This window comes from Pan troglodytes, chromosome 19, assembly GCF_028858775.2.
Source record: "Pan troglodytes isolate AG18354 chromosome 19, NHGRI_mPanTro3-v2.0_pri, whole genome shotgun sequence".
NCBI lineage: Eukaryota > Metazoa > Chordata > Mammalia > Primates > Hominidae > Pan > Pan troglodytes.
The window spans coordinates 11,227,980-11,254,178 of NC_072417.2; the positions used below are offsets into that span (position 1 = coordinate 11,227,980).

General features: G+C 45.4%; 1 protein-coding gene across 10 annotated transcripts in view; it reads right to left on the reverse strand.

Annotated features, from left to right (window-relative positions):
• Nucleotides 1-5,679: 5,679 nt before the first annotated feature.
• GLOD4 (glyoxalase domain containing 4) overlaps nucleotides 5,680-26,199 on the reverse strand; it is a 30,612-nt gene continuing 10,092 nt past the window's right edge. For 2 of the 10 annotated variants that reach the window (XM_063798148.1, XM_063798149.1), the window contains exons 3-10: nucleotides 22,503-22,625; nucleotides 20,740-20,860; nucleotides 19,647-19,791; nucleotides 15,201-15,337; nucleotides 14,300-14,386; nucleotides 13,923-14,036; nucleotides 13,748-13,834; nucleotides 5,680-6,559 (exon numbers count right to left, since the gene is read on the reverse strand). In XM_063798148.1, coding sequence (XP_063654218.1) covers nucleotides 6,494-6,559; nucleotides 13,748-13,834; nucleotides 13,923-14,036; nucleotides 14,300-14,386; nucleotides 15,201-15,337; nucleotides 19,647-19,791; nucleotides 20,740-20,860; nucleotides 22,503-22,615 — 870 coding nt within the window. In that variant the 5' untranslated portion in view covers nucleotides 22,616-22,625 and the 3' untranslated portion in view covers nucleotides 5,680-6,493. Of the gene's footprint in view, nucleotides 6,560-13,747; nucleotides 13,835-13,922; nucleotides 14,037-14,299; nucleotides 14,387-15,200; nucleotides 15,338-19,646; nucleotides 19,792-20,739; nucleotides 20,861-22,502; nucleotides 22,626-24,481; nucleotides 24,607-25,727; nucleotides 26,197-26,199 lie in introns of those variants that run through there. The other 8 variants (XM_063798151.1, XM_063798152.1, XM_054669952.2 and 5 more) reach the window with 7 other exon arrangements.

Sequence of the window (26,199 nt, forward strand, 5' to 3'; positions counted from 1 at the left end):
TTCCCAGCTCTCCTATTACAAGAGCGTATGTAGGTATTTGGAAGGACGAGGGGGACAGTGTGCTGTGGAAATGCCCAAGATCTGAGGGCAGGAGACCATTCTCCAGTGACAGCCTCGTGGGAGGTTGAGGCCCCAGCCCCTTATCTCTTCAAGGCTGATTCACTAATACCCCAGCACCACAGAGGGGAGAGGGACTCTGTCCTCCTAAACACTAAAGTCAAGTCCAAAAGCCCCCACTGGAACACAGGGCCTACCCAGTTCATGTTTTGAGGGAGACCAAGCTTTCCGTGATGATAATGCGATGAAACAATTGATGCGTCAGAACACAGCAGTTGAGAAACAATGGAGCAGATGGTGTCAAAATCCCAGCCCCAGAAAGGCTCACCTAAGGCCGGGCAACCAAAATGTTCTCGGGACTATTCTGTACTTAACCCTGGTTTCTGCTTAGGGGACGGTGGGACAATATGCATATGGATGTCTATGTGGGATTTGTTGCAAGAGCACAACACACCCCTTGACCTATGCAAGTGCCAGAGTGTCTGAGCCCAGCTTCTACTCCTGTTAATGATCACGGGAGCCTCAACACACAACCATTGTGCATGGCGGCTGGAGTATGGAGTAGTAAATGGTATCCAGAAAGGCAGGTCTACAGTGGCATATGGGATTTCCTGGTACTTCTTTAATAGAAACTATCTTCACAGATCATGACATCAGGTCAGCTGCAGTTCTCACTGGGACCAATAAACAATAGAAGCAACAACCATAAAGACTTAAGAGGACAAAGGAAACCAAACCTCACTGTGTGTCTTCAAGATCTGTTCACATAGTTGCAGGAAGTTGCTGTAGACAAAGTACATTACTAAAGAATGAAGCCCACCCAGGACATCACAGCAACGAAAGAACTATTTCTGGTAACCGTGGACCAGGTGAGAGCTACACTGTAGAACAGCAGTGCTGCCCTCTCTTCTTTGGCGAATGTTATGAAGACATTCTTATGCACTTAGGATCATGATTCATGTTAAATGTAAATCAATCATAAAAATAATACATCTTGCTCCAAAATGTGGTGACAATTTAGAAGCTGTCTACATAGCCAGACCACTCTGTAAATCACAGAACCTAGAAAGTAAAAATGTGCCATAATTAGGACAGCAGAAATTAACAGTAAAATAAAGTTTAAAAAAAACCAGAAAATAAGGATTTATCTATTTGTATTTGCTTAAGAAGGGGTTACCTATAGGATGCAGGGGGGATGGGATTGATGGGCATGGGATATACTGTGAAAGGAAAATAAAATTTTGGGACCAAATTCACTAAGCCAAAAGGAAAAGTTAAGCTTGGAAATTGAGTCATGGAATATGCAAAAAACTTTTCCTTTTGTTCCTAAACAGATAAGCTACAAGACAGAAGGCCACATATCTCCCCAGGTGGTCTCCCTCACCTGACAATTTAAATTAACAGCTTATCTTCATAGGTAAGGGACAAAGACAACACCAGAAACCATCCCTCACCAGCCGAGACAAAACATAGATGTACTGAGCTGAATGCGTAACTGTTCCTCTGCCCGCTGCTTTCACTGTAACATGTAGATTTGGTGAGCCCTAAATGTAGATTTACTGAGCTGAATGCGTAACTGTTCCTCTGCCCGCTGCTTTCACCATAACGTGCAGATTTGGTGAGCGCTAAATGTAGATTTACTGAGCTGAATGCGTAACTGTTCCTCTGCCCGCTCCTTTCACTGTAACATGTAGATTTGGTGAGCGCTAAATGTAGATTTACTGAGCTGAATGCATAACTGACTGTTCCTCTGCCCGCTCCTTTCACTGTGACATGTAGATGTGGTGAGCGCTAAATGTAGATTTACTGAGCTGAATGCATAACTGACTGTTCCTCTGCCCGCTCCTTTCACTGTGACATGTAGATGTGGTGAGCGCTAAATGTAGATTTACTGAGCTGAATCCATAACTGACTGTTCCTCTGCCCGCTCCTTTCACTGTGACATGTAGATTTGGTGAGCGCTAAATGTAGATTTACTGAGCTGAATGCGTAACTGTTCCTCTGCCCGCTCCCTTCACCGTAACATGTAGATTTGGTGAGCGCTAAATGTAGATTTACTGAGCTGAATGCGTAACTGACTGTTCCTCTGCCCGCTCCTTTCACTGTAACATGTAGATTTGGTGAGCGCTAAATGTAGATTTACTGAGCTGAATGCAAAACTGACTGTTCCTCTACCCCCTCCTTTCACTGTGACATGTAGATTTGGTGAGCACTGATCAAAGCCTCACAAGAATGTAACCACTTATCTCCCTACCTACCCTCCTTTATTTTTCCTTTCCCTCTTCCCTCCCTTCCTGCTCTTTCCCTTTTAAATACTTGTTAGGAATAATGCTCAAAATCCTAAGGAAATAGAACACTCGAACAAAGGATTCTTAGCAAAGCAATTTTACTTCTGTGCAGAGGGGTGCCTCCTTGGCCAGTTGTCACGAGAGCACACCTGAACAAAGGGGCACGAGAGCCTTTGTTCCTGACACAAGTCCTGCCCCTCTACCCTTTCCCCATTGGCCGAGGTCAGGTCGTACAATCTAAACTAATCCCGCTTGGCTAAACATTTGATTTTTTTAGATAGGGTGGGCACGTAAAAGAAAGCGGAGAGGAAGGGGAAGGGGTGTTTGTAATGAGCTAGAAAGTTAGTCCTCTTTCCAAATAAGGAAAGGAATGTGGGCTGGTACTGATAACACTTGGTACTGTGGTGTGCCTGGGCATCTCACAAAGGCAAAAAGGAAAAAAGGAGAAAAAGGGGGCAGGGTACTATGAATTAAAGAATAAAATATTGATCAGATTATTTGAAGAGAAACATCATCACATCCCACATACTGAGGCCCTAAAAATCCTCTTTGGAAAGTGTGCGGGGGCCACAGATCTGTGGTTGTGTCTCCTCAGGCACATCCTCAGCCTTGGCAAAATAAACCTCTAAATGGGCGAGACTTGTCTCAGACACTTACCCGGTTTACAATACTTTTTCATATTGTTTTCATTTTTGAACCATGTGGCTCTATTGCTTTATATAAAGAGGATGAGGCAAGGGCACTTCTTTATTATCATTAAAGTCAGAGTAAATTTACTATTGATTTCCCCTGAGGTTGGGGTAAGAACTCTTAGAACAGGGAAACTTCTCAACTCTTAGCCTGAATTTCAACGGACACGTTGGAGGTCTCCTGAAAACTCTGGCTGCTAAGTCACAGCGGCACTGAGTGGCAGGTGAGAGAGCCAGAAAGCCACATGAAGGAGCACTCACCGTCCCTGGGTTTGTTAATTCCGGTAACATGTCAGACGGACACGGACTTCAGACAGTCCTGCAGGCTACCTAGGAGAGCTCTGGCAACACGGCCATTCTAAACCTTCCCGGAGATTTAACTCAAGGCACACTTGTATTTACATGTAGGCTCCACAACCCCTTGATTCAAAAAAACAACTCTGGAGAAGCTGAAGAACTTTCCAACTTCATCTGTTTGAAACACCAGCCTGCAGCCTGAACAACGCAGTGAGACGGTCGCTACAAAAGATCAAAACGTTGGCTGGGTGTGGTGGCACGTGGCTGTGGGCCCAGCCATTCGGGAGGCTGAGGTGGGAGGATCTCTTGAGCCCCAGAGGTCAAGGCTGCAGAAAGCCATGATGGTGCCCCACTGCACTCCACCCTGCGTGATAGAGCAATGTCTCAAAAACCAAAAATGAAACACCAGCTTGGGCAAAGCTATCTTCCTCATACCATTTTCTAATTGATCTTATCCCCCAGATGTGGGAAAGTAATCACTTTAGTTTAAAATTAGTTTTTGCGGATCTAATGGGCGTCTAAATAATGTTTTTTTTTTTTTTTTTGAGACGGAGTTTCGCTCTTGGTGCCCAGCTGGAGTGCAACAGCGTGATCTCGCTTCACTGCGACCTCCGCCTCCCAGGTTCAAGGGATTCTCCTGCCTTGGCCTTCTGAGTAGCTGGGATTACAGGCGTGCACCACCACACCCATCTAATTTTGTATTTTTAGTAGAGATGGGGTTTCTCCGTGTTGGTCAGGCTGGTCTTGAGCTCCCGACCTCAGGTGATCCGCCTGCCTCAGCCTCCCAACGTGCTGGCATTATAGGCTTGAGCCGCTGCGCCCGGCCTAAATAATAATTTTTAAAAATTACTCTTTTTTGGTTTAGAATTACTTAGCTGAACTGTGCAGAAGCAAGCTTCTGGATGCCTTGATAAAAAGCCAAAGTTGTACACTAGAGGGATTTAGGATGAATAAAATGTTAAAAAACGCCAACAGGATGAGGTGGGCTGATCACCTGAAGTCAGAAGTTCAAGACCAGCCTGACCAACATGGAGAAACCCCGTCTCTACTAAAAATACAAAATTAGCCAGGTGTGGTGGCACATGCCTGTAATCCCAGCTACTTGGGAGGCTGAGGCAGGAGAATCGCTCAAACTTGGGAGGCAGAGGTTGCGGTGAGCCGAGGTTGCGCCATTGCACTCCAGCCTGGGCAACAAGAGTGAAACTCCGTCTTAAAAAAAAACAAAAACAAAAGCAAAAACAAAACGCAACAAAGCGAGAAGTGACAGGCAATGAAATAAATAAAAGGAGGCAGATCTCCTAAAGCCAAAATGTCCCATGCAGACAAACAGCATTACTGTTCACCCTGCATGGTGCCCACTATCATGCACAGTTGTATATTTAGGAGAAAAACATTTTGGTACACCAAAATACAAGATAAGCAGATAAAAGGGAAACCTGTGTGTGTTATTTAGTCATTCGGTACTTATATAAACCACTTATTTTACTACAACAAACTTCGAGGACATTATAGCAGCCCAATACACTGGGAAAAGGAGTTTCTTTTCACAAGGACAATATTACTAGAGATGAACATTAAAAATTACTTAATAATCTAATAGAAAATTGGAAAATTAACATACATTCTAAAGAGAAGCAGTAGTTTACCTGGTTATTCAAAGTTCATATAATAATTTCCACATGTATAAAAAAAAGAGAAGGGCACGGTGGCTCACGCCTGTAATCCCAGGCTGAGGCAGGTGGATCACCTGAGGTCGGGAGTTCGAGACCAACCTAACCAACATGGAGAAAGCCCGTCTCTACTAAAAATACAAAATTAGCCAGACGTGGTGGCGCATGCCTGTAATCCCAGCTACTTGGGAGCCTAAGGCGGGAGAATTGCTTGAAACCGGGAGGCGGAGGTTGCAGTGAGCCAAGATCGCGCCACTGCACTCCAGCGTGGGTAACAAGAGCGAAACTCTGTCTCAAAAAAAAAAAAAAAAAAAAAACCAATTACCTAGAGGAGGGCCATATATATAACTTGGTTTGCTTTGAAACTCAAGACTGCTTCCCTAGGATATGGAATTCAAGCTGAATGAAAAGTTGTAGAGCTGGATGAGAATTTATTTCTCTCCGTGAAGGTATAATAGCATCACCCCTATAAGAAGATAAGCTCAAATACAACCAAAATTTCCATGCCCCACGCCCTGCCAGTAAGGGAGGAAAGCAGAGGTTATGATTTACAAGTAATTCTATATATGTTCTTTTGGAACCAGGATCCTCTGAGTCAATCCCTTCCAATCTCCTAAGTTTATTTTTAAAAATCTGAACCTGGCCACCACTTTAAATGATGAGACTTAGAGACTGGTATCACAGCTTGATTTCAGAAGCTTACTTTCAAAAAAAATTTATTCAATGAATACACAATATAATTCCATTTCGAGTGATTAAAACCTATTTGTTGTTTAGAACCAAACAAAACTACAAGAAAACATTTTCAAAACCTTCTTTTTCAGGCTGAAGAAATCGTTTAATCCATTTTAAAGAAATCTCACATGATGTTCTGTCGGGATTAAAAATATACACAGAAAAAACAAAATATATACACAGAAAGAAGCTCGCACACTCATCCCTTTCTGTTTCCTCTGGACACTCAAAATGTGAAAGCAAGTAAGATGGGGGTGGTTAACCAAACCTTTTGGTCCAAGGAATAAAATTTCTTTAAAAAATTTAAAACGTCAAAACCTGCCAGAATAAGACAATAGAAGAGCATATCGTCAGGTGCTGGGAGTGGCACCACGACAAGCCATTAATGTGGATTCACTTTCACAGCTGCTCTCATAAAAGCTACATGATTCAGAGGTAACCCTAACTATCCGCAGTCCCAACCAAAGTCATGTTCATGCCGCTGTCCTAGTCTGCACAATCATCTGTCACTCATCCAACACAGTTATATACAGAATGCGCAGATTACAGCAGGCGTTCTCTACCTGGACTCATGATTGGATTTCATTTCTAAACTACATCAGAGCTTTCAAAGATTGAAATACACAAATCTGCACTACCCGAGCCTCCTTGCCTATACGGGAAACAAATCAGAAGAGCATTTATTGGGAACTGACACGTCAGGCCTCACAGGTGCTGGGCAGGAATCACAGAGGCTTGCTCTGCATCATGTCTTCCGTTAACCTGAAGCTTTGGGTTTATTGTGTTTAGCAAACCACTCGTCACTTTTATCTGCTGCCATTGCCTGTAAAATAGAAATAGAATATACACTGACTCCAAGCCTGAAAAACAAAAGACATAGCCCACTTTATACCTCACTGTACTGACCACAATAAAAAAAATTAACATTAAAAAAAGGACCCAAACCCCCGCTCCAAAAAAAAGAGAAGAGAAATAAAAAAAATTTTTTAACATTTAAAGAGTATTAATCCAGTACAGAGTGTTATGTTCAATAAGGCAAGAGATACTGGTGATAATGAGCAACTGTGGATCCTCACTCGGCAGAGTCAAGGGCAAACCAAGCCTGTAGCCAGGAAGAGTGGCTGGCGGACCAACGAGGTCAGGGACCCGCATGCCAGGCGGTAGGATCTCTGCTAAAAGAGCAAGTCCTGCCACTCACAGCATCTGGGCAGACGCTCAAGAATCTTTAGTGTCATGAAACTCAGTCTGCTAGTGAGGCCAAATATGAAACTCTACGTGATGTTTCAGTGATGAAGCCTGGAATGATTCCTTTTTCGTAAGTCTCCTCCCGGCCTACTCTTCTGATGTTGGTTCTGTTTAGTTTTGGCATCTTAATTAAAAAGGAAGCCTTAGGCTGTGCCCAGTGGTCACACCTATAGTCACAGCCACTTGGAGGCTGAGGCCAGAGGATGATGTGAGCTCAGGAATTCGAGTTCAGCCTGCGTAACAGAGTGGGACCCCGTCTCATATATATACATACAGATACAAATAAAAATAAATGAATAATACAAAGCCTTAACAATGTTTTGGTTCCACAAGCGTCCCTTTCGTTGTTTAGTAAGGACAAACATTCATTTATGTAGTCAAAAAGAGCCAGGTACCACGCTGGGTTCAGGTGTGGCAGCAGAGACAGTCAGAAGCTTTGAGGAGTGTACAGAACAGCTGAGAACTCAGATATGGAAACAAGTATTTCGCATGACAGAGTGTGTGTACGCATGTGTGTGTCTTGAAGCATTTGCTATAATATCTACCTCGGCAGGAAGTCACAAGATGAGTTGGCAATTGAAAAAGAAGAAACAAATATATTTATTATTTAGAAACACTGAAGGTGAATGTGGCTGTCCTAGGTAGTGTGACTCAGAGATGGACCGTTTCATTTCTAAAAAATCTTAGTACTATCTGATTTATTATCTTGATGAAAATAAGTATGTAAAAATCAAAGATATGCTTAAAAAAACCACAACTCACAAATATGCACGTTTCTGTCTTTTAGGAGCCATAAAAAGTGGGAGGAAAGAACAACTACATGATTTGGAGAACCTAAGAAAGCTTTTTTTCTTTTTTGAAATGGAGTTCTGCTCTTGTCGCCCAGGCTGAAGTGCAATGGCGCCATCTCGGCTCACTGCAACCTCTGCCTTCTGGGTTCGAGTGATTCTCCTGCCTCAGCCTCCCAAGTAGCTGGGATTACAGGCGTACACCACCATGCCTGGCTAATTTTTTGTGTTTAGTAGAGACAGGGTTTCACCATGTTGGTCAGGCTGGTCTGGGACTCCTGACCTCAGGTGAGCCACCCGCCTTGGTCCCCCAAGGTGCTGGGATTACAGGGGTGAGCCATCGCGCCCGGCTGAACCTAAGAAAGCTTTTAAGTGTTGAAGGACAAGTGAAAGAGGAGAGGGAAAAAACCCTTTGGGTTGGATGCAAGAAGAAGTATCTTAGCTAATATAACCAGTTCAGTGGGACTGGAATAGGGATGAGTTAGGGGACTTAGGGAGGGAGGCGGGAAAGAAGGTCAGAGGGTAGAGAATGTCCAAAAATGTCACATGCTCTGTCAGAGAGTTTGAAATTTATCTCAGAGGCAAGAGAGAGCTATCGGATTAAACGGTTTTAAAAATTACTGGCTGTTTGCTTTGGGACAGACTGTAAGGTGACAATGAGGCCTTTCAAAGGGAAAGCTGATAGGCAGAAGACATTTCAGAGGTAGAACTCACAGCTCTTGGTGACTAATAGCTAAAATAATTTAAGGATGAGGAGACATAATGGTCAAAAGTGACTGTCTGTAAATCTAAAACGTCTATTAAATGTTAAAAAACAAAACACAACAAAATAACACCAAAACTGGCTCTGAGGATTCCAGCGTGAACAACTGGGATCACAGATACACTGTACTGTCCAGGGAGGGAGCAGGGCACAGAGGAAGAAAAAGGACTGACTGTAAAGCCTGAAAGGCATCCATCCAGGCCCCTGCCTGCACCTACTCAGTGTGAGATCTTCAGGGATGAAGGGGAATAATTTCATCACCATCCAAGCCCTTGCCTGCCACTTACTCAGTGTATGGTATTCAAGGGTGAGGGCCAATGACTTACTCATTCTTAGCCTCGGTTTCCTCATTTGCAAAGGCTGATGCTATCAACCTTGCAGGTTATATTAAGAATCAGAGAATGTGGCCGGGCGCGGTGGCTCACGCCTGTAATCCCAACACTTTGGGAGGCCGAGGCAGGCGGATCACGAGGTCAGGAGATCGAGACCATCCTGGCTAACACGGTGAAACCCCATCTCTACTAAAAATACAAAAAATTAGCCAGGTGTGGTGGTGGGCGCCTGTAGTCCCAGCTACTCGGGAGGCTGAGGCTGAGGCAGGAGAATGGCGTGAACCCGGGTGGCGGAGCTTGCCGTGAGCCGAGATCACGCCACTGCACTCCAGCCTGGGCGACAGAGCAAGACTCCGTCTCAAAAAAAAAAAAAAAAAAAAAAAATCAGAGAATGTATATGAAGCACTTAAGGCTGGGTGCGGTGGCTCACATCTGTAATCCCAGCACTTTGGGAGGCCAAGGCAGGTGGATCACCTGAGCTCAAGAGTTCGAGACCAGCCTAGCCAACATGGTGAAACCCTGTCTCTACTAAAAATACAAAAATTAGCTGGACATGGTGGCATGCACCTGTAATCCCAGCTACTCGGGAATCCCAGCTACTCTCCTGAGGCAGGAGAATCACTTGAACCTGGGAGGCGGAGGCTGCAGTGAGCTGAGATCACGCCACTGCACTCTAGCCTGGGCAACACAGTGAGAATCTGTCTCTACAAACATAAAAAACATTAGCTGGGCATAGTGCTGCAGCCCTAGCTATGTGGTGGCTGAGGCAGAAGGATCGCTTGATGGCACCAATGAAACCATTTCACATGTGCTAGAATAGCTAAAAAACCCACAAAAAGCAAAGTAAGTGTTGGTGAGAATGTGGAGCTGCTGGACCTCTCGTGGACAAACGATGGTCCGATCACTTCCGATGACTGTTTGACACTTTCTTATACAGTAAAAGCAGTTCTACTCCTAGGTATTTACTCAAGAGAAATGAAACATCTATCTATCTACAAGAAGATTTACACAAGAATGTTCATGGCAGTCTTCCTTATAATAGATTAAAAAATCTAGAAATAAACCAAATGTCCACCATTATAAGAATGAATGAGCAAATTGTTATATTCATAAAATTGAGTATCAGTCAGCAATTAAAAAAAATGAGCTGTGATATGCAATTACATGGTGGAATCTCAAAACCATGTTGAGTAGGCCGGGCGCGGTGGCTCACACCTGTAATCCCAGCCCTTTGGGAGGCCGAGGTGGGCGGATCACAAGGTCAAGAGATTGAGACCATCCTGGCTAACACAGTGAAACCCCGTCTCTACTAAAAATACAAAAAATTAGCCGGGCGTGGTGGCAGGTGCCTGTAGTCCCAGCTACTCGGGAGGCTGAGGCAGGAGAATGGCGTGAACCCAGGAGGCGGAGCTTGCAGTGAGCAGAGATTGTACCACTGCACTCCAGCCTGGGTGACAGAGCGAGACTCCGTCTCAAAAAACACAAAACACAAAAAACAAAAAAAGCCACGTTGAGTAAAAGAAGCCAGGCACAAAAGGAAAGAAAATACTGAATGACTCCATTTGTATGAAGTCCAAGAACGAACTCACCTACAGTGACAGAAGTCAGAATAGCAGCTGATCTGGGAGATGAAGGTGCCAACTCACTGGAGATGGGCATGAGGGAACTTCCTGGGAAAATGGTCTGTATTCTGAGTAGTGGTTGTATGAGTAAACACAACCGTCAAAACACATTTAAATTCTACCTAAATTATGCCTCATCAACAACAGCCACCTGTCTGAGCTGAGGAAGGAGCTAAAAACTGGAAGTGAGGAGGCTGGAGCCAGGATGATGGTTACGTGCAGGGCAGGGGTAAGCAGAGTCGCAGGTAAGCTCCCATCAGAGTGGAGGAAGAATGCAGAATGGGAAAAACAGCAAAGTAGGGCCATGGGTATAAAAACACTTTGGGATGAGACACAGAAAGAGGCGCCCGTGTCTGAGGAGAAACTGTCAGGGAGATGAAAATGGCAGGATGGCCAGGCGCAGTGGCTCACGCCTATGATCCCAGCCCTTTGGGAGGCTGAGGAGGGTGGATCACCTGAGGTCAGGAGTTCAAGAGACAGGGTTTCACCATGTTTGCCAGGATGGTCTCAATCTCCTGACCTTGTGATCCGCCCACCTCGGCCTCCCAAAGGGCTGGGGTTACAGGTGTGAGCCACCGCGCCCGGCCTACTCAACCAGCCTGACCAACATGGTGAAACCCCATCTCTACTAAAAATACAAAAGTTAGCCCGGTGTGGTGGTGCGTGCCTGTAATCCCAGCTACCAGCTACTCAGGAGGCTGAGGCAAGAGAACTGCTTGAACCTGGGAGGCAGAGGTTGCAGTGAGCTGAGATCGCGCCACTGCACTCCAGCCTGGGCAAGAGAGTGAGACTCCCAACTCAAAAAAAAGAAAAATGGCAGGATCGCTAACAGCAGAGGAGAAGAGAGCTCAGGGAGCAGGAGTTCATCAATGGTTCACAGCTATAATCCCAGCACTTTGGGAGGCCAAGATGGATTGAATGATTGAGCCCAGGAAGTTTGAAACCAGCCTGGGCAACATGGTGAAACCCCATCTCTACAAAAAATACAAAAATTAGCCAGGCATGGTGGCGCACACCTATGGTTCCAGCTACTAGGGAGGCTGAGGTGGGAGGATCACTTGAGCCTAGGAGGCGGAGGTTGCAGTGAGCTGAGATCGTGCCACTGCACTACAGCCTGGGTGACAGAGAGAGACCCCGTCTTAAAAAAAATAAAATGGGCCCAGGCGTAGTGGCTCACGCCTGTAATCCCAGCACTTTTGGAGGCCAAGGCAGACGGATCGCCTGAAGTTAGGAGTTCAAGACATCCTGGCCAACATGGTGCAGCCCCGTCTCTACTAAAAATACAAAAATTAGCCAGGCGTGGTGGCACATGCCTGTAATCCCAGCTACTTGGGAGGCTGAGGCAGGAGAATCGCTTGATCCCGGGAGGTGGAGGTTGCAGTGAGCTAAGATCATGCCACTGCACTCCAGCCTAGGTGACAGAGCAAGAATCTGTCTCAAAAAATAAATAAAATAAAATGGGCCAGGCGCAGTGGCTCACACCTGTAATCCCAGCACTTTAGGAGGATGAGGTGGGTAGATCACTTGAGGCTAGGAGTTTGACACCAGCCTGGCCAACCTGGCAAAACCCTGTCTCTACTAAAAATACAAAAATTAGCCAGCATGGTGGCAGGTGCCTGTAGTTCCAGCTCCTCGGGAGGCCGAGGCAGAAGAATCGCTTGACCCGGGAGGCGAAGGTTGCAGTGAGCCAAGATTGCACCATTGCACTCCATCCTGGGCGACAGAGCTAGACTCCATCTCAAAAAATTTAATTAAGTAATTAATTTAATTAAATTAAGATCGAGGAGGAAGAGTCTGGCAAATTTGTCAGCTGAGAGGATGACTGAGATTCTACTTTCCTTCAGGATAAGATGTATAAAGACTGTATTTTCTATACATTGCCTGCTTTAACGTTAATTGTGCATCTACTATTATGTCAGTAATTCGCCAAGCTCTATAAACCATAACAATCTTATGAGATAGATCCTCTTATTTTCTGAAATTTTTCGATAAGAAGACTAAAGTTCAAAGAATTTAAGTCAACTGTTTAAGGTCAGTCACAGAGTTACGTGACAGAACCAAGAAAGACCAATTTGTTCCTTTAATCATTCAACAAAGTATTTGCAGAACGTCTAGTACATGCCAGGTACGTGCTAGGAGCTAGGATCCAACAACTACTTTGAATGCTTCTCAATTACTGAGTTTGATGAGAATCTAAAAGTAGTTGCTATATTTGGCAAGAAACAAAAGCACTTCATTGAGTAACAAGAGCCAGTGCAAAACAGACTGAAGTGAAAATGGGAGGCGAGAAAGAGAAACAGCGCGCACTCAGATTTTTAGAAGAAATCTGGAGAGGACGTAAGAGAGAAACAGCGCGCACTCAGATTTTTAGAAGAAGAAATCTGGAGAGGAGATATGGGGTCAGTAAAAGGTTTTTAAAGGATGGGAGCTTTCAGCGCCTGTTTGCATGCTGGCGAGAATAACTCACTGGAAAGAAGAGACTGATGCTGCAGAATGGAGAAGAGATGATCAAAGGACCTGCAGAGCTGAGGGGATTGGATGGAGGCATCTCCCTGGGGAGAGCTGAGGGGAATGGATGGAGGTATCTCCATGGGAAGAGCTGAGGGGGTCGGATGGAGGCATCTCCATGGGGAGAGCTGAGGGGATGGGATGGAGGCATCTCCATGGGGAGAGCTGAGGGGAACGGATGGAGGCATCTCCATGGCAAGAGCTGAGGGGATGGGATGGAGGAATCTCCATGCGGAGAGCTGAGGGGAACGGATGGAGGCATCTCCATGGGGAGAGCTGAGGGGGTCGGATGGAGGCATCTCCATGGCGAGAGCTGAGGGGAACGGACAGAGGCATCTCCACGGGGAGAGCTGAGGGGGTCGGATCGAGGCATCTCCATGCAGAGAGCTGAGGGGGTCGGATGGAGGCATCTCCATGGGGAGAGCTGAGGGGGTCGGATGGAGGCATCTCCATGGGGAGAGCTGAGGGGGTCAGATAGAGGCATCTCCATGCGGAGAGCAGAACAAGCACAGATCCACCAGCAGTGGTTCCAGGGCAGCCTGAGGTTGTGGGAAGGCACAAATGCTGAGTCTAGACAAGCGGTCTACACAGGTGGCAGTGAAGACATCGGTCCTTGGCTGAGGTCAACCCAACAGCGAAAGGACGTGGTTCTGACAGTAAGAACCTGGACCCTGTTGCTTAGTCTCCTCCCACACACACTTAATGCCATCCCTCTCAGGCCCATGGTGACATAAATGTAGAAATGAGACTCACATCATCCAACAATTTGCTTCCCTCTGGATCCATCTTAGAAAGTTCTCGAAATGCTTCATCCCCGACAAAGCAAATTTCATGTCCGTCCTACACCAATGAAGAGAAAAGACACCTGCCAAAGACATCCTTGAAGAAACCCCTGGTCCAGCCTGCCCCCTGCCTGAGAAATACTTACAGGGTCGGCCAGAATGACCACCTGTACTGTTGCTTTCCCTGGGGTGTCCAGGCTCACCAGGGGAGTCAGAATCTTCTGGTTCTCCCTTTTCATCAAGTCTTCTAAGTCTGGCAACTTGAAGAAAACAGAGGCAACGTGAGCCAGGGTTCACACACTACTCAGGACACGGCCCTTGTCAGTCCTAGAGGAGTATCAGATACCATAAAGAACCAAGGCGCCATTTGTTTGAATTTATTATCTCAGCTGCTCTCGAAACAACTGCTGAACTTGATACTAAAGCCACAATCAAAAAGGACCTCAAGAAGGGAAGGACAAGGTTCTTAGCTGGGTTGAACTAGCTAGTCACAAAGCTCAAACGATCTGGTATCAAGCGTTACCTCTTTCTGGGGGCAAGAGAAGGCAATTCTTCCAAAAGCTGCTGCATGGTCCACCCCACCCTTGACGCCCTGTAGCTCCAGCTTACACTGAAATAGGAAAGGGGGTTATTTTTTGGAACAGGTTATACATTCATTACACGTATGTGGTAGAAAAATTCAAATATTATATACTAAAGGAATAAAGTAAAAACTGAGTCTCTATCCTACTCTCACCCCAGAGACAACTAGTCCACAGTTTCCTGTGTATCCTTCTAGAAGCACTGCACGCATCTATGTTTTTTTTTTACACAAATGGTGGTATAATTTACAAATTATTCTGTTCCTTGTTTTTCTCTACTTAATGTTACCATGTCAATACATAAAGATTTGCCTCAATCTTTTTGCTAGCGACATAGTAATCCATTCCATGAATGAGCCGTAAATTACTGAAATATGTCTCTAATCTATAGGACACTGGAATTCTTACACGTTGTGATTACAGACAATGCTGCAGCAGATAACCTTGCACACACTTCTTTGTGCTGATGTATGTTGAGCACATCTGTAAAATAATTCCTAGGAGTAGAATTGCAGGGTCAAAGTGCAAGGACTAAATCGTGCTCAAACGCTGGGTTATTAGAAAAAGAAGATGAAAAAGATCTTGCATTAAATCCATTCAATCTCTTGGATTAAGCAATTCCACTTCTGAAGAGATATATCCCCAAATACAAACAAGGTAATATCTGGGTGGTGAGGTTATCACTTATTTTCTTCTGTTTATCTATATAAATATTGAATCACTGTGAAGAAACTATGGGAACAACCTTCATGTTAACTTCATTTATAGGTTATAAGCCATTTATAAGCTTCGTTTACAAGCCAAATTCAAAGTAACAGGTTATTCTTCTCCAAGATTGCTCACCTGGTTATCAGCATAGCCCAGCAAAGCCCTTTGCTTTTCTTCATCTTTTTCATAAATTTTCATTCCCAGTAGATTACACCAGTAGTTCAAGGACTTTTGAAGATCAGACACTGCTAGAGTTACTTTTAATACAGGATCTGTTGGGTAATAAAGCAGGAATAGACAGATCAATTTAATAGAATAAAACAGAAAGACCAAAACATGCGCATGTATACTTACAAATTCAGTTTATGATAAGAAAGGGATTTTAAGCCAGTATGAAGCTGGGTGCAGCGGCCCATGCCTGTAATGCCAGCACTTTGGGAGACTGAGGTAGGAGGATTGCGTGAGCCTAGGAATTCAAGACCAATGCAGGTAAAACAGTGAGACCTTGCCTGTATGAAAACTTTTAAAAAATTGGCTGGGCGTGGTGGCTGATGCCTGTAATCCCAGCACTTTGGGAGGCCAAGGCAAGTGGATTACCTGAGGTCAGGAGTTTGAGACCAGCCTGGCCAACATGGCAAAACCCTGTCTCTACTAAAAATAAAAAATAAAAAAAATTAGCCAGGCGTGGTGGCGCACGCCTGTAATCCCAGCTACTCGGGAGGCTGAGACAGGAGAATTGCTTGAACCTGGGAGGCGGAGGTTGCAGTGAGCCGAGATGGCGCCGTTGCACTCTAGCCTGGGAGACAAGAGCAAAACTCTGTCTCAAAAAAAAAAAAAAAAAAAAAAAGATTAGACAGGCGTGGTGGCTCATGTGTGTATTCCCAGCCACTTCAGAGATGGAAGCAGGAGGATTGCTTGAGCCCGGGAGGTTGAGGCTGCAGTGAGCCAAGACTGCACTACTGCACTCCAGCCTGGGTGACAGAGTGAGATCCTATCTCGAAAAAAAAAAAAAAAACAAGACAGTATGAAAAGCCTCATTATTCAATGGACGGCGCTAAGAAGAGTGGCTAATCATTTGGTAAGAAAAACTTACATCTTCGAAATAAATGACAAAATACATTCCTGATGGGTTAAAAAAATAAGTTTAGAGAATGAAACCATGAAAATACTAGATACAGATGATTATTTATACAATTTTGGAGTAGAGGAAGATTTTTCTTTAAACCTGATACCAAAGATAGAAAAACTATGAAGAAAAAACTTCTGCTACATAAATTACACAAAATGGAAAACTCCTAGACAACAACCAAGAAAAGGAATTACAATCAAAACTAGAGTATACAACACAGTAGGGGGAACAACTGCAATATATTGGACAAAAAGTCCTTAATATGTAAATCACCTGTAAATATCAATAGGAAAAGAATGAAATGCTAGAAAAATAGGCAAAAGGCACAAAGCAATAATCCACAAAACAAGGAATTAGAATGGTCAAATAACATATGAAAAAATATTCAGGCCGGGCGCAGTGGCTCACACCTGTAATCCCAGCACTTTGGGAGGCCGAGGCGGGTGGATCACGAGGTCAGGAGATAGAGACCATCCTGGCGAACACGGTGAAACCCCGTCTCTACTAAAAATACAAAAAATTAGCCGGGCTTGCTGGCGGACGCCTGTAGTCCCAGCCACTCAGGAGGCTGAGGCAGGAGAATGGCGTGAACCCGGGAGGCGGAGCTTGCAGTGAGCCCAGAGTGCGCCACTGCACTCCAGCCTGGACGACAGAGCGAGACTCTGTCTCAAAAAAAAAAAAAAATTTCAACCCGACGCCCCCAAACAACAAAGAAATTAGAATTCACATAAAATCCTTTGTTAACTAATGTGCAAATAATGTTAAAAGTTGGCAGTGTTAACTGTGTTAGTGTAGAGGGGAAAATCACAATCACGTAATACAAGTGTAAATCAGTACATTTCGGGGCAATAGTTTGATGGAATGTACCAAAAGCTTTAAAAAATGCTCATTGCTTTTGAAAGAACAAGTCCATTTTCAGCCACTCCAAAGGTAATTGTGGATGTATGAAGGGCTTTTACCACAGAGACATTCACCAGTGTTGCTTAGAACAATAAAACGCTAGGAACAACATAAGTATCCAACAACAGAGAATTGTTTCTCTTCCTACAATGTAATAATACGATGGAACTCCTAAAAAAGGATATACAGAAATGTATACACTTAATTATAGATATGTATTTTTGACAAAAGATTGGAAAGGTATACTCTAAAATGTCAGCAGTGGTTCTCTCTGGGTACATGGGTGTGTGTGTTTTTTTTTTTTCGGCTTCTCTGCTTGTCTAAGGAAAAAACTTGATTATTTTGTAAAAAGAATAAAAGTCATATTGAAACACCTACTGTTACTGGAAACTTTTCACATTGTAAAGTGACTTTCTAAAGAGCTGTTCCACGTCTCCATCTGACTACGATAAATTCAGTACATTTTTCTTTGGCTTTCCCTGCCTTAGTCCTGTTTGCTAGAACAGCAATATCGTGATTAAGACGCTGTTTCTCACAAGTGCCTCCGCCTGGCAGGCTCCATTTTTTTCTCTCCATTTACTTCAAAATCAACAAATCCCAGTTGACTTGGAGCCTGAAGGGACGCAGGACAGGAAGTTAACGCGTGGGTGAAGCTGCACAGAAGTGGGTAATTCAAAGGAAAGATGAATGCCAGCCGACCAGAAGGTCTGACCACATTGTCAACCAGAAACGCCCAAGGGGATTTCCATTCCAAAGAACAAAAGCTTCTTAGCACCATGGGGCTCTCTATTATTTTAAGCACTGAAATATCACTAAGGCTGGAGAGAAAAAATGGATGGTGGAGCTAGTTGCAAGCGTTAAGTTTTAAAGTCAGCAAAGGATCAATCACCTATCAACAAAAAAACACCATCAACACCCTTTAAATCACCAGTGAAGTAGAGAAACACCATCTCTCCACGAGTCCCACACAGCCAAGTCTAGCCTCCCACACTGGAACGGACGGATCTTTCTTTTGCTGAGCACCGGATGATAAACAAGGAGCACTGAACATTCTACAGACTCAGCATGGGGGCATCGGGTACAGGAGGCCGACCAGTGAAGAAGGAGAATTTCCAGGACTCCCTTCTCAGGCCCACTTGCAGGCATACGTTCACCAAGTGAGGGAGTTGGCACAAGTGCCCTTGCCATTCGCCAGCATTTTCCCCGTTTTTGCTTTTGTTTTGTCAGAGCAGGTAGCTGAATTTGCAGGCATTAAATACAAAATGAAACACTGACGAGGCTGCCTCTGCAGTCAACAAAACAAACCCTGCAAAGTTTCCTTCTTGTTCTGTGTGGCAGTCAGCGTGGGGGCTCCTCACTTCCATGCCATCCCTGAGTACCCACGCTGAAGTCTGGGAAACTGACCTCGGCTCCAGAGGAGGCATGGCTAAATGGTTTGGGGGTGATCCTATTTCTCTTGCCAGTGATTGGTTTAGGAGCAGGCACAGTATATCAAATCTGACCAGGAAGTTTGCTGGAAGATTCTAGGAAAGTTTTTCTTCTGCTCTTAAAAAGAAAGCAAAAAGGGCTGGGCACGCTGGTTCACGCCTGTCACCCCAGCACTTTGGGAGGCTGAGGCAGGCAGATCAAGTGAGGTCAGAAGTTCGAGACCAGCCTGGACAATATAGTGAAACCTTGTCTCTACTAAAAATACAAAAATGAGCTGGGCGTGGTGGCGTGTGCCTGTAATCTCAGCTACTGGAGAGGCTGAGGCAGGAGAATCACTTGAACCTGGGAGGCGGAGGTTGCAAGTGAGCCGAGATTGCAGCACTGCACTCTAGCCTGGGTGACAGAGCAAGACTCCGTCTCAAAAAATAAATAATTTTTAAAAGTTAATAAAAATACAAAAAAAAAAAAAAAAAGCTGAGCGTGGTGGCGGGCGCCTATAATCCCAGCTACTTGGGAGGCTGAGGAAGGAGAATTAACTGAACCCGGGAGGCAGAGGTTGCAATGAGCAGAGATCACGCCAGTGCACTCCAGCTGGACTGAAAGAGTCTCAAAAAAAAAAAAGCAAAAAGAGGTCAGCATCTCCTCTCCTACCAGATGGGATTGTGGGAGCATGTGGCCCCACCTGCTCCTGGCAGCCCTCCTGCAACCTTGAGGGGACTAGCTCTAGGAGAGGTACCCGCAGAGAACAACAGAACGTAGAAAGAGAAAATGTGGGGAGCTGGTGAATCATCTAACCTTGAAATCTTTCCCACCTATAGAATGCCTGCTCTGTGAGCTAAAAGATTCTATAACTGTTCAAAGTAGTTGGGTTTTCTGTTATTTACAGATGAAAGAATCATAAATCACTACATTACCAGTAGAACAGAACCAGTCTAGATCCCCTACTGCTATGTATTAAAGTTCTGATATGAGAATGTAATCTCTCCCATAACAGGTAAAAGCACTGGCTGGGGAAGACACGTCACGTGAACACAGACTCTACAAAAAAAAGACAGGCAGCCCTCACTCTCCTTTCACCAAAGATGCCTTTAGACAGAGGCTTTTCCTGGTTCTGGTATAATTACCTGACTGAGGCAGACTGCGATTCTGCAGATAGAACTTATATCCTCCCGGGGCCTCGGTTTCAAAAACACCTTCTGCAACTTCTGTCAGTGGCCACTCCAGTTTCCTGGCGTTGCTGACAGCCTGGCTAGAGGCGAGCGTGATTCCCTACAACAAACAACAGTACATCCAAGTACATGATCACAACAGATATTTTACAGAACAAGACAATGAGCCCAACCCCTATTGCCTACTGCCTTTAGGTAAAATCACCTAAGATTTAACTGGCATCCAACATTTTCTTCTAGTGATTTAAAAACAGGTTTTCAATGTTTTATCCCACAAACATTCAGACCTTTGTGAATAATAGGACAGAAATTGAAATGCCAGTGAAGTCTGATTCATTTAACACCAAAGATAACGTCTTCTAATTCTAAAGATCTAGCCACAGAAATCTTGATGTTACCTGGGTCTGCCAGCTAGCTACCTATTTAAGGTGACCTGTTCTTGCTTTTTTAACAAACAAAACAAAAATAAGCAAACTATCAAGGTTTCCTTACATTTAATCAAAGTGCCTAGAAATGTACACGTATGCTTTGAGAAGACCAGCCTTGTTTCTAGCTTGGTTTATTATAATGGCCTCTCTGCCTCCAGTCTTGTAAATCCATTACCCACTCTGCAGCCAAAGTAAACTTTCCAAAACGCATCCTATAGTCCACCCCCAGACAGCAGCCAGCCTTGTTTTCCCTTTGCTCAAAGTCCGCCAATGGCTCATTTCACTCGGTGACTTATGGCCTAGGAGGCCCCCTGCAGTCTTACCCCATGGCACTGCCGACCCCATCTCTTACCACGCTCCCCTCTCGTTCTCTATTCCAGCCACACTGGCTTCCTTACACCTCCTCGAACACGCCAGATGTTACCTGACGGCTCTTGCCAGAATATTCTCTGCCTGGAACGCGCGTCCCCCAGATATCCACGTGGCTAACTCCCTGACCTCTTTTGAGTCTCTGCTCAAATGTTATCTCTTCACTCACACACAGCCTTGGCACTCTACTCAAATTTACAACCAGCCACCTACCCCCAGCCAAAACTCTGCTAGAAAAAAACGGTACTTACCATAAAGTCATTGCCAAGCTTGTAGTCTCCGACGCCATAATTGTAAGTCAGTTCTGCGACAAAATGATCATCCTCAGGCCCAAATCCCACCATTGTTTTACTCCATTTCCCATCATAAGGCCTAGAAGATAAAAGTAAATGAACTCAGTGACCATAGACAAATCAGCCTCAGGCCACCCCCAGAGAACTACTGGGTACAGAGAGATGAGCATTCCTGTCTGGTCCTAAAAGTTCTCTTAAGGATGAGATGACCTCAGATGGTACAGAAAGCAGCTGTGGGCAGTGCTCATGGGACCCTACTACAAGCTCCAAAGACTATCCAGCATCTACCTGAAGGAAAGATTTGTTCACCTTTTCTGTAAAGCAAGGAACAGAATCCTAAAGACAGTTCTCCAACTGACCTGTTATTTCCTTGACTATCAATCAACAAGCATGAAATTCCTAATAGGCCTTGAACTGTTCCAACTTGTCACGGTACTAAGCTTAAGAGATGGACGGGCATGGTGGCTCAGGCCTGTAATCCCAGCACTTTGGGAGGCCGAGGCGGGAGGATCACCTGAGGTCAGGAGTTCGAGACCAGCCTGGCCAACATGGTGAAACCCCGTCTCTACTAAAAATACAAAAATTAGCTGGGCATGGTGGCACATGCCCATACTCCCACATACTAGGGAGGCTGAGGGAGGAGAATTGCTTGAACTCAGAAGACAGAGGTTGCAGTGAGCTAGGATAATGACCCCGCACTCCCACCTGGGTGACAGAGTGAGATTCTGTCTCAAAAAAAAAGAGATACTGGAAAGCTGCTGCTTCATCTAGAGCATGTACTTATTTGCATTTGTGGCATAATATGAAACATATCTGGTCATTGTCCCTGGTTCCTGTCTCAGAGCTCCCAAAACCTCTGGAATTTCCTGATAGGAATATCTTTTGTTATTCATAATGAGCCCCTTTCAGTCACACCTGAGTTTATGCTAATGAAGTGACTTGGAGTGGGGCCTCTACATAGACTCAGGATGGGGCTGGTCACCAGAAAGACAAATGATTAGAGGACGGAACTTTCAGTCCCATCCACCAACCTCTGGGAAGGAAAGGGATGGAGACTGGGCTCTATTAGGCTTGAACAATGAGACTCATGAGCTTCTGGGATGCTGAACGTACAGAGGTGCTGGATTGCAGCCTGCCCAGAAGAGCATGGAAGCTCTGCCACCCACTCCCCATGCCCTGCCCTGTGTATCTCCTCTGTCCGGCCATTTCTGACTCGTACTCTTTATGATAAACCAGTAAATGTAAGTAAGTGTTTCCAGCGTTTCCCTTAGTTCCATGAGCCACTGTAGCAGACTATCAAACCCAAGGAAGCAGGAGCGGGAGCCCTGACTTGTAGCTGGTCATCGGAAATCCTGGAGATCCAGACTGTGACCGGCGCCTGACGTGACGGAAAAATCTTCTGGGACTGAGCCCTTAACTTGCAGGATCTGACATTAACTCCAGGTAGAGTCAGAATCAATTAAATAACAGGACAGCCGGCTGGTATTAGAGAGCTGGAAAATCCCTTTGTGTGCCACAAGTCTTGTATGAGGGTGCAGAGAAAACAGAGTATGTGTTCCCGACGCTCCTGAAGTTGCCTCCCTAATTTACTGACTCCTTAATTAATTCCACTGCTTTATACTCATGAGAGTGCAGAGAAACAGAGTATGTGTTCCCGACGCTCCCGAAGTTGCCTCCCTAATTTACTGCCTCCTTAATTAATTCCACTGCTTTATACTCACTTTGAGAAACTGTCTTCTGTTATCCGGGTGTAGTCAGAGCCTAAAGGAGATTTTAAGAAACAAGGTATCATACCCATTACAGGCAGCTTTGCAGCCTTCTTCAAATTCCTCATGCCGCAGAACCTGGTGTGAGATTTAGAATAAATTGTGAAGTGTTGCTAGTACTGCTCACAGCGTCTTTAGCACAGACTAAAATGTCAAAACACAAACATTATCATTTATAAGCTTTACTTGTAAAAGAACAAAAGCAAATGAGCTTTACACTTCTCCCAGGATAGAAGCAGTGGAAGGACGAACAGCTTGACACCAAAGGTCAGGCTACCAAATCAGTTGTGAAATCTGTTTAGATTGGTAAGCAGTGCTATGCAGTGGGAAAAAGTGTGGCCTTCAGCATTAAAGAAGTCTGATTTGGGCCAGGCGCAGTGACTCACGCCTATAATACCAGCACTTTGGGAGATCAAGGTGGGTGGACTGCCTGAGGTCAGGAGTTCAAGATCAACCCGGCAAACATAGTGAAACCCTGTCTCAACTAAAAATACAAAAATTAGCCAGGCGTGGTGGCGTGTGCCTGTGATCCCAGCTACTCAGGAGGTTGAGGCAGGAGAATCACTTGGACCCACGAGATGGAGGTTGCAGTGAGCCGAGATCGCGCCCCTGCACTACAGCCTGGGTGACAAGAGCAAAATTCCATCTCAAAATTAAAAAAAAAAAAAAAAAAAAAAGATGGGCACCGTGGCTCACGCCTGTAATCCCAGCACTTTGGGAGGCTGAGGTGGGCAGATCACCTGAGGTCGGGAGTTCGAGACCAGCCTAGCCAACACAGTGAAACCCCATCTCTACTAAAAATACAAAAAATACAAAATTAGCCAGGCATGGTGGTGGGCGCTTGTAATCCCAGCTACTCAGGAGGCTGAGGTAGGAGAATTGCTTGAACACGGGAGGCGGAGGTTGCAATGAGCTGAGATTGCACCATTACACTCCAGCCTGGGTGACAAGAGCAAAACTCAAACTCAAAAAAAAAAAAAGTCTGATTTGGAATTCTGTCATTTAGTAGTTGTGTAACTCTGAGCAAATTAGAATCTGAGTCTCAGTCTCCTAACATGTGATGGGAATGGATGTTATGAAAGCATCTCACAGAACCCTGCACACAGCGGGCTCTCAACGTGTTAGCTTTAGCCCTCCTTTTTGATTCCCACGGCTCCTGCCAGTTGAAGTTCCCAACGCTTCGCTCAGACTATTAAAAATCATCCTTATTGGCCGGGCGCGGTGGCTCACGCCTGTAATCCCAGCACTTTGGGAGGCCGAGGTGGGTGGATCATGAGGTCAGGAGATCGAGACCATCCTGGCTAACACAGTAAAACCCCATCTCTACTAAAAATACAAAAACTAAGCAGGGTGTGGTGGCGGGCGCCTGTAGTCCCAGCTACTCGGGAGGCTGAGGCAGGAGAATGGTGTGAACCCAGGAGGCGGAGCTTGCAGTGAGCCGAGATTGCGCCACTGCACTCCAGCCTGGGCGAAAGAGCGAGATTCCGTCTCAACATAAAAAAAATAAAAAATAAAAAAATCCTTATTGATATCCTTCCTTAATATCACCAAAAAAGCACATGCCTAAAGCACAAAGCTCTGATCCCATCACCGCCCTGTTTAAGAACGTAAGTGAGCTCCCATCTTACTGCAGCATAAAATCCAAATTCTTTAGCATAGCATTCAAGATACTATTAGAAGCAATGCCGACCTGTCCATCCTGATATCCCATCTCCTTAACTTCAACTAAGCAACCTCAACTAAAGGCACATAAAACCAGTGGCCTCGCAAACATGTGCCATGTCCGCACTGGCTCTTCAGTTTTACTATGTAGCTCCTCCTCTCATCTATCTGTGGATATCCTATCTTTAGACGTCAACTCGAATCCTGGCTAACACGGTGAAACCCCGTCTCTACTAAAAATATTTTTTAAAATTAGCCGGGCGTTGTAGTACGCGCCTGTGGTCCCAGCTACTCGGGAGGCTGAGGCAGGAGAATGGTGTGAACCCGGGAGGCTGAGCTTGCAGTGAGCCGAGATCGCGCCACTGCACTCCAGCCTGGCGACAGAGCGAGACTCCACCTCAAAAAAAAAAAAAAAAAAGTCAACTCGAATACAAGGTCTACATGAATTATTTCCTCATCACCCAGGTTGGAAAACCTCTCCTTCTTTTGTATTTTTATAATAGTGGCTAACACTTATATAATGTACTATTACCGATATGTTAAATATTATACATATAATAAGGTGTTGAATCTTTTTTTTTTTTTTTTTTTTTTGAGACGGAGTTTTGCTTTTGTCACCCAGGCTGGAACACAATGGCGCGATCTCGGCTCACTGCAACCTCCGCCTCCCAGATACAAGCGATTCTCTTGCCTCAGCCTCCCCAGTAGCTGGGATTACAGGCGTGTGCCACCATGCCCGGCTAATTTTTGTATTTTTAGTAGAGACGGGGTTTCACCATGTTGGCCAGGCTGGTGTCCAACTCCTGACCTCCAGTGATCCACCCGCCTTGGCCTCCCAAAGTGCTGAGATTACAGGCGTGGGCCACCGCGCCGGCACGTGTTTAATCTTTGCAACAACCTTTTGATCGACGAGGAAATACTAACAAGGGACAGCTCTGTGGTTTCTGCTATCGAAAGTTTGGTGGTTTTTCACTATCAAATTCTGACTTCCATTACCATCATCTACGTACAAATCCAGTTCCAACTCCCACCCCAACCCAGGCCATGAGCTCTAATGGAGGATATATATCAGGGTCATTTGCACCTTTGTTGCCAAAACTCAACGTAGTACCCTGAAAATAGCAGATACTTTTAAAATGACCTGACGAATTCAGATCCCCGTCTACTGCACCGTCTATACACTAAACCGCGCTGTTGCACCTTTCAAGTCTTCCTTAGTGGTGTGTTCCCTACCTCCCTGGCTTATCAAAGGAGGTCCCCAAAACCCAGTTCCCCAACCAACTGAATCCTGCAATAACAGCTCCTCAGGACCCGAGAGAGACCGCTTCTGGGTGCTGTTGAAAAGCAGATGGGTTGAGAGTTGGAGCATATATTCAGAGACTGAGTATCCGAAACGGACTATTCAGACCAGCCTTGATAGAAGCAGAACTCTGAATACGCTGATTTTATCTACATCAAAGGCTCCAAACCGGAAAAGACAAATATTAACTGGAAAGCATTATATAACATTTTATTTACCGTCTTTTCCGGTGGACAGTAAGCTCCACAAGGGCGGGGCTCAATAAACGTTTACGAGTGGCTTAAATGAAAGGACGTGCGTGGGCACACCGCGGGGACTAATCGTGTTAGGCCCTTCTCCAAGGCCTATGATCCCCAACGGCGACTCGCCACGCTCCTGAAGCTGAACACCGCGCAGGGCCTAAGGTCGGACACCCTCCGGCTTAGGTTCACGACACACCCATTTTCCCCTCCCTCCGCCAGGGCCGGCTCGGGCGCCGGTTCCAGCCTCGCGCGCCAGCCCCTGTCGGCCCCGGCCTGCACCTTCATCCCCAGGACGTCCCGATAGAAACGCGCCGTCTGGAAGCGGTTTCCCACTTTGAATACGAAGTGCAGAGCTCTGCGAGCAGCCATGATTCCCGCCGCACGCAGCCGTCACGCGCACGGTACAGCCCAGTCCACGAAGGGCGCCACGGGCCGTGACGTCACTAGC